The sequence below is a fragment of the Protobothrops mucrosquamatus genome, unplaced genomic scaffold (genome assembly GCF_001527695.2).
Source record: "Protobothrops mucrosquamatus isolate PMUCROS unplaced genomic scaffold, P.Mucros_1.0 scaffold5196, whole genome shotgun sequence".
NCBI lineage: Eukaryota > Metazoa > Chordata > Lepidosauria > Squamata > Viperidae > Protobothrops > Protobothrops mucrosquamatus.
In genome coordinates this window covers 71,326-79,552 of record NW_015391064.1, presented here as the reverse complement: position 1 = coordinate 79,552, position 8,227 = coordinate 71,326, and the positions used below count along the sequence as shown (strand labels likewise).

Here is an 8,227-nt window from a genome sequence, read left to right as displayed (position 1 = left end):
CTTCCTTCCTTCCCTCCTTCCCTCTTCCTTCCTTCCTTCCTTCCTTCCTTCCTTCCTTCATTCATTCATTCATTCATTCATTCATTCATTCTTCCCTACCCTTCCTTCCATCCATCCATCCATCCATCCATCCATCCATCCATCCATAAAAGAATTGAAGTAACCTTCCTTCCTTCCTTCCCTCTTCCTTCCTTCGTTCTTCCCTACCCTTCCTTCCTTCCTTCCTTCCTTCCTTCCTTCCTTCCTTCCTTCCTTCCTTCCTTCCTTCCTGCCCTGCCCTGCCCTGCCCTGCCCTGCCCTGCCCTGCCCTGCCCTTCCCTGTCCTGGCTGACTGCTCCCTCGTGTCCTCCTGCTGCAGGGTCCCCGGGGCCACTGGCCGTGGGCGGGCGAGGGCCCCTGCCAGCCTCTGCGTCCCTGACCACTACGAGACGAAGACCTTTCGCAGCCGGACGGGGCAGCTGAGCACCATCTTTGCCATCCGGACATGCCGATGTGGAGCCGCCGTGCTCCCCCCCCTCCAGAGGGAAAGGAGATGAAGGGAGCTGCCGTGGCCTGACCCCCCCTCCAAGAGCGCCCCCCCCCAGGAAGAGGGACCCGGTGTGCAAATAAAGTTGATCCTATGGGACACAACCACAGAACCCATCGGAGGCTCCCGAGGGATTCGGCTTGGAAGTCCAATCAGGCTGTGTTTTTCTCCTGGGGGGGGCTGCAAGGACCGAGGCTGGGGCAGGCTGGCTCCCCCCCCCCGGTTCCGGAGTGCGACTGTCCCAGATCTCGCTCTCTATTCACACACAACCTGTTTCTCCAGGTTTCGTCCACGGCTGATGACTGCATTGGCACGGGGGTCCAAATGGGGCTAGTTCTCATTGAGGGGGGCAGAATGTTACACTCAAAGCCCCCCCCACCCGCCTCATATATACATTGCCTGATTTGGGGTCGCTTTGCTTTTGGGGAGGCTGAGCTTTTAAAAACGTTTGGGCCGAAAGTCAGACCGGGGATTCCCTCCTGCGGCAAAATTAAAACGGTCAGCCTCCAGACACCCCCTTCCTCTTATTTCTTATTAAACCGATGTTATGGTATAGGTTCCCCTGCTTGAGCAGGGGGCTGGACTAGAAGACCTCCAAGGTTCCCTTGCCAGCTCTGTTCTATTCAATGTACACAGCTGTCTGTCTCTCGCATAAGCGACTTTTGCTTGTAAGGCACACAACAGGGCTAAAAAAAAAGTTCATAAATCCATTAAAACAGGACAAAAACCAAATGGAAGCCAAGAATAATAGAGGAAGGGACATTAAAAATAGTGGAGCAGCCTCACAAGTTCACCCGTCCCCTGGAGGGGTCTCTCGGGGGTCCCCAAGCCAGCTTTTGGGGTCCCCCAGAAACATAGCATCAAGGCCCATCAACACCTTTCCAGAATGAAGCCTGGAGGGGTGGGGTGGGGGGGCACCTGGATAGCCACAGGCCTGCCAGGAGATTTGGGCACCCCCTGAACACGGCACCCTCCCTTTGGAAGTCTGTTTGGGCAGGGGGCTCTCCCTCCATCACCCAGACAACCCCTCCTGGGGTGGGGGTCTTGCAAAAGAGGGTCACTGGGCAGAGCTGGCTCTTTCCTGCCCCCCCCTTTTTGAGGATGGGGTCTTCCTTGACAGACTGCCAGGCTCTCTTCTCTGGCCCAACTGGACACCAGAGCTCAGCACGGGGGGGGGGAGGATGGAATAATTTTCCTAAAATAAAATCTCCCTTCCTGATCGGTTGGCAGATCCCAACGCCCGGAAAGCTTGAAAAGAGGGAAATGGAGTTGGTCAATAAGGACAGCCATTTGTCTGAGATGGTATATATGGCTTCCTGCCTGAGCAGGGGGTTGGACTAGATGATCTCTAAGGTCCCTTCCAACTTTTTTATTATTATGGATCATCGCACGGTCAGCCAGATGTTCAGACTGGATTTGGCATTTTGTCTACCTATCGAGTCCTTACCCAGGACCTGGGATAGGCAGATGTGGATTATTATTATTATTATTATTATTATTATTATTATTATTATTATTATTATTATTATGGATCATCGCACAGTCAGCCAGATGTTCAGACTGGATTTGGCATTTTGTCTACTTATCGAGTCCTTACCAAGGACCTGGGATAGGCAGATGTGGATGTTTGATGGTATTACAGATCTCGTCGCAGGATGGAAGCAGCTCCTAGTAAGGCCGCCTTTTGCAATTGTTTATTTTTATTATTATTATTATTAATAATAATAATAATAATAATAATAATAATAATAATAATCTTTTATTCATTAAACATGAACCTTAGTCAACTGAACATTCAAATTGGCTGGCGCTGATGGTTGACACGGGTTGCTGCCAGCATCCTAGGTGTCAACCAGGTACCTCCTTAAAATACAAGATGTTCCGAGTAGTGCAGTTTTTTGTAACATTGCTGGAGTTATTGCAGGAAGCTGCAGTTTCTTGATGTATTTTGCAAAGTTTTGGGACATAGTTCCCAGTGCCCCGATGACAATGGGTGTCACTCTCACACATTTCATCCATAATCGCGCAGTCTCGATGGCCAGGTCGCGATATTTCGTTATTTTTTCCAGTTCTTTTTCTTCGACTCTGGCATCTCCTGGTACAGCGATATCCATCAGCTGTACGCTTCGGTTCTCTACAACTGCGATATCTGGCGTGTAATTATTATGATTATTAACCTTTTGTGCAGGGCCGAGTGTCTTCTGGGTGGGGGTGGTGGAGGAAGTCTGGGAACTTGAGCCCCAGCCTTGGAGAAGCCATGCAGGTGTGTGGGGGGGGGCAGCAACCCTGGGCAGAAACTCCACCCTGTCCTTCCGGGAGCTGGGCACGGTTTGGGTTGAGGACGGCTGGCAGGAAGGACGGCCGGCGAAATGTGGAGACAGACTGCAATTTATCCTATTTATAAGGCTCTCCCCGTTTCAGAAGCAGCCTGGGTCGCCCACCCTGTTAATGGCAGATTTGTAAAAGGAACATCTGTAAAAAAAAACCCTAATTGGTGAACTTGGTGTAGACCCACAATTAGAGCCAGCTGTGTGTGCCAGCGGCCAAAAAAGCCAACACAATCCTGGGTTTCATAAACAGAGGCATAGAATCAAAATCACGTGAAGTCTTAGTACCGTTTTATAAAACCCTAGTCAGGCCACACCTGGAACACCTGCATCCAGTTTTGGTCACCGTATCACAAAAAAGATGTTGAGAGTTTGGAAAAAAAATTCAGAGAAGAGCAACTAAGATGATCCAAGGCCTGGAGACTAAAACATATGAAGAACAGTTGTGGGACTTGGGTATGGCCAATCTAGAGAAAAGGAGGACCAGGGGGGACATGATAGCTGTCTTCCAGTATTTGAGGGGCTGCCCCAAAGAAGAGGAGGGGGGTCAATTTATTCTCCAAAGCACCAGAAGGCAAGACAGGAAACAATGGTTGGAAACTGATCAAGGAGAGAAACAACCTGGAATTAAGGAGAAACTTCCTAACAGGGAGGACAATTAACCAGTGGAACCGCTTGCCACCAGAAGTTGTGAGTGCTGCAACACTGGAGGCTTGGAAGAAGAGACTGGACAGACGCCTGTCTGAAATGGTAGGGTCCCCAGCTTGACCGGTGGGTTGGACTAGAAGACCTCCGAGGTCCCTTTCAGCTCTACTCTTGAGTGCTGCTGAGGATCCCATAGGGGGGGGAGAAAAATCAGCTGTAAGGATTTTTCAGAAGTAAAGCCAACTGGGAGGGGGGGAGCATATGAATCTTGGGGGGGGGGCTGGTGAGGGTGGGGCAATGATGGAGAAGACCCCCTTTCTGGGTCCCACTAATGACATTGGTGGATTGATGGGGCTGGAGTAGACGCTTCCCTTCAAACGGGCTCCGGTGTGGCATTCACAAGGGTGCCCACTCAGCTGGGTGCATGGTGAGAGGTGCGAAAGCCGCGCGCACACCTGGAGACCCCAGAGGTCATCTGTCTGGGCTCCGTCTTTGCTGAAACGGACCAGAAAAGGGAGAGAAGCAATTGGGGGCTGGCTGTGTATGTGTGTGTGTGGGGGGGAAGCAGGTGTTCTCTGAAGGTCTACACCAGGGGTAGGCAACCTTGGCTCTTTTATGCCTCGTGGACTTCAACTCCCAGAATTCCTGAGCCAGCATGGCTGGCTCAGGAATTCTGGGAATTGAAGTCCACGAGTCATAAAAGAGCCAAGGTTGCATATCCCTGGTCTACACGGAGCAGGGAGCTGCCCCACTTCCTGTAAAACGTGGGGCTCAAGGGGTCCAGGGGCTCAGTGGTGCAGGAGAAGGGCAGTTTGAGCCAGGGAAATGCACGAGGACTAGAATCATGCCGTGCTTTTTAGAAAGGCCCTCGGCACAGGGAAAGGACACTGTTTGGCCTCCAAGGGGCTCAGCTGCAGCCCCCTCCCCATGTCTCTCATGGCTCCAGCACCCCACCCCTCTTGGGCTGAGGGGGGGCCAGGGCCAAGGGGGGCTGCTCACCTCCGGGGTCCCAGGGGAGAGGGGAGAGCTGTCTTCCCAGCCAGGAGGGCCACCATTTAGGGTGAAGGGCGCTGCCCCACGGAGGGATTCCCCCTTGCTGTCCCTTCCCCCCCCCTTGGCCCCCCCCCCCCCGAAGCCTCTAATTCCTGTCTGCAAATGGCCCCCCGCCGCTCCCCATTAGATGCCCGTTAGCCCCCTGGGGAGAGCCGGCACATCTGGCTGGCAGCCTTGGGCCCTCAATAAACTTCGGAGGGGTCTGTGGAGGGGGGGGGAGAGTCTCCCCACCCCTTCCTGCCAAGGCCCAACCGCAAACACGCAGCCCCCCCTTCCGGAGGGGGGATCTTCTCTCCTCCCGAGGAATCCACAGCCCTCCCAGGTGTGGACTGGGCTGATGGGCAGCTTGGCACCTTGTTAGCGGGCCCATTCATTCCCTAATGGCCCATCAGCCTCTGCCCCTTCTGCTGGGGGGGGGTATAAAGGAGGCCCGGGCCAGCCCCGAGGAGCTAGTCCTCTTGAGGAACCCTCCGGAAGCCGAGATGACGAGGCTGCTGCTCCTCCTGCCGCCGCTGCTGCTGCTCACCTGGGCACCTGCCCGGCCCGCCAAGCCCACCTGGGGCTCGGAGGAGACCCGGGACCAGGCGCTGAAGCAGCTGCTGGAGGTCTTCGGCATCGAGGAGCCCCCGCAGCCCCCCCTCTACTTCAAGGAGCCCCCCCAGTACATGGTGGACCTCTACAACACTGTGGCCGACGCCGACGGGGTCACCAAAGACCCCCCCCGGCTGGAAGGCAACACCGTGCGCAGCTTCCTGGAGCGGAGTGAGTCCCCCGAGTGGGGAGGGGGGGGGAAAGCCTGGGGAGGGGGGGGCATTCACTGTAAGGGCTGCAGCTTCATAGCTCAGAGTAGAGTCTCCCCCCCCCGCCAGAGAGGGAGCGGTGGGGCAGGCAGTGAGGAACCCCCCCCCGGGCCCCCCTTTCTCCCTCTTCCCTTTCTGAAGGACTTGCCCCCCCCCGCAGAAGTTGTGGGTGCTCCAACACTGGAGGCTTTTGAGAAGAGATTGGACGACTTTCTCTGAAACGGTGTCGTTTTTCCTGCCTGAGCAGAGGGCTGGACTAGAAGACCTCCAAGGTCCCTTCCCACTCTTTCTTTCTTTCTTTCTTTCTTTCTTTCTCTTTCACCGTTTCTCCTGCCTGAGCAGAGGGCTGGACTAAAAGACCTCCAAGGTCCCTTCCCACTCTTTCTTTCTTTCTTTCTTTCTTTCTTTCTTTCTTTCTTTCTTTCTTTCTTTCTTTCTTTCTTTCTTTCTTTCTTTCTCTTTCTTTCTTCTCTCTCTCTTTCTTTCTCCTTCCTTCCTTCCTTCCTTCCTTCCTTCCTTCTCTTTCTCCCTCTGTCCGTCCATCCCTCCCTCCCTCATCTCTGGAGGCTTTTAAGAAGAGATTGGACAACTTTTCTCTGAAATGGTATCGTTTCTCCTGCTTGAGCAGAGGGCTGGACTAGAAGACCTCCAAGGTCCCTTCCCACTCTTTCTTTCTTTCTCTCTCTCTTTCCTTCTTTCTTTTTCCTTCCTTCCTTCCTTCCTTCCTTCCTTCCTTCCTTCCTTCCTTCCTTCCTTGCTTCTCTCTGTCCCTCCCTCCCTCCCTCCCTCCTCACTGAAGGTTTTTAAGAAGAGATTGGACAACTGTTTGTTTCTCTGAAATAGTATTTTGGTTTTTCCTGCCTGAGCAGAGGGCTGGACTAGAAGACCTCCAAGGTCCCTTCCCACACTGTTATCCCCCACCGCTTGGGGGTCTCAGAGGCTTCCCCCAGGGAGGCTTAAGGCCATCTAGAGGAGCCTGATGCTCTGTTCTTCTAACCTGCCCTCCCCCCCCCTTCCCAGCTTAGCTGATTCTCTTTAAACTGGGTTGGGCTACCCAGGTCTCCAGGTCCCGAGTTCAGATCTGCCCACAAAGGGCATCCTTAGGCCAGGGAGGGGCTCAGATGGGAATTGGGGTCACTTCTAAGATGGGGCAATGCCCCCTCCTGGGTCCACGCCAGATGCACATGCCATGGGAGGGGGGAAAGAATGATCTGTGGAGTAGATGGGTGGGGGGGGGGCTACTTCATCCCCCCCCCAGAGTTGGCCACCGACAAAGCATCTCAAAATCCTGATGCTACTACCTTTGTGTGTGTGTGTGTGTGTGTGTGTCTGTGTTTGTGTGTAGGTCTGGGCAGCAAATTCTCCTTCCAATGTGAGATGCTTTGGATATGGGGAGGGGGCTGCAGCCGAGCCCCTCGGAGACCAAGCACCGTCCTTTCCCTGTGCCCGAGGGCCTTTCTAAAAAGCACAGCATGATTGTAGTCCTCATGGATTTCCCTGGCTCCAACTGCCCTTCTCCTGCCCCCCCCCTTTCTGCCTTAAAATTGCCCTCTGGTTTTCTCACCCCCTCCCCATGTTTGCTGACAGGTGTGTCCACCCCTCCACCCACCCCCCCAATCTCTAATCAAAGCCCCTGAGAATAAGCAAAGTTTGAGGGCTGAAAATGTAAACCTTGAAAAGAAGGGATTTGCTTTCCCCTCTCCGTTGTACCTTCATCGATTCTCCCTTCCCAAAGAACGGCAGGAAGTTTGTATACTTTTTTTTAATTTCCCCCTCCTGAGTGGTGGATATTAGTTGAAGATTTTTTTCCCCACTTGTCTTTTTTCGCTTCTCAAGGCTGGGGGTGGTCTTTTGGGGTGGGGGGGCTCTGTAAAACACCCTAAAGGTGGGAAAATTTGGGCTAGGATCAGCTTTGATGTTTTAAAATGGAAAATTATTCACTTACAGCCCTGTGTTTCAACCTTGGGAACTTGAAGATGGGTGGACTTCAACTCCCAGAATTCCCCAGCCAGCAAAGCTGGCTGGGGGATTCTGGGAGTTGACGTCCACCCATCTTCAAGTTCCCAAGGTGGAGAAATGTTGATGGAGGTGATGAATGTAGTGAATTTGATCAGTTAGGGAGAGCCAGACCCAAAGCAAAACGCCTTGCCAGCAGGAAGGGGGCCAGGGCAGGGCCTCTGCCCAATTCCCCCTCCGCCCGGCCTACCTGGCAGGGCCGTGGTGGGCTGCCCGGTGCCAACGGCCTGCCCTCTCTTCCAGCCCACAGCGACCAGACGCAGCTGCTCTTCCTGCTCTCCAGCGTGGCCAAGAACGAGGAGGTCCTCTCCGCCGAGCTGCACCTCTTCAAGCTGCGGGCCGGGGGGGCCGAGGGGGCCCTCCTGCAGAGGCAGCACTACTGCCAGGTATGCTCAGAGGCACTCTTGGACGCCTGCCCCGCCCCGACCGGTGGGCACGAAGGACGCCCGGGGTGCCCTCTCCCCCCACATTTGATGCCAGCTGCCGCTTGGAGGCATCTGGGTCCTGCCCTCCTGCTTTCGTGGCCAGCGCTGCCTATGGGGCAGGATCTGCACTCTCCTGCCCCCCCCACAAGATAGACTGCTCCTGAGAATGGAGGCTCCTCTTAAGTGTCCATTGAGGGATCCCTCCTCTTTTACTTCTTCCTCCTCTTCCTCCCTCCCTCCCCTCCACCTTCTTCTCCCCCTCCCTTCCTCTCTCCCTTCCTCCTGCCCCTCCTCCTCCCCTTCCTCCCCTCCTTTTCCTCTCTCCCCTCCTCCTCCTCCCCCTCCCTCTTCCTCCTCCCCCTTCCTCCCTCCCCTCTTCCTCCCACTCCTCCTCTTCCTCTCCCCTCCTCTTCCTCCCCCTCCCTTCCTCTTCCT

General features: G+C 54.5%; 2 protein-coding genes across 2 annotated transcripts in view; both read left to right on the top strand.

Annotated features, from left to right (window-relative positions):
* Positions 1–536, top strand: part of LOC107299618 — a 23,716-nt gene extending 23,180 nt beyond the window's left edge. The window contains exon 7 of the mRNA XM_015828981.1: positions 359–536. Coding sequence (XP_015684467.1) covers positions 359–536 — 178 coding nt within the window. The remainder of the gene's footprint in view (positions 1–358) is intronic.
* A 4,497-nt stretch (positions 537–5,033) lies between these two features.
* LOC107299617 (bone morphogenetic protein 2-like) overlaps positions 5,034–8,227 on the top strand; it is a 5,189-nt gene continuing 1,995 nt past the window's right edge. Inside the window, exons 1-2 of the mRNA XM_015828980.1 lie at positions 5,034–5,313; positions 7,611–7,753. Coding sequence (XP_015684466.1) covers positions 5,034–5,313; positions 7,611–7,753 — 423 coding nt within the window. The remainder of the gene's footprint in view (positions 5,314–7,610; positions 7,754–8,227) is intronic.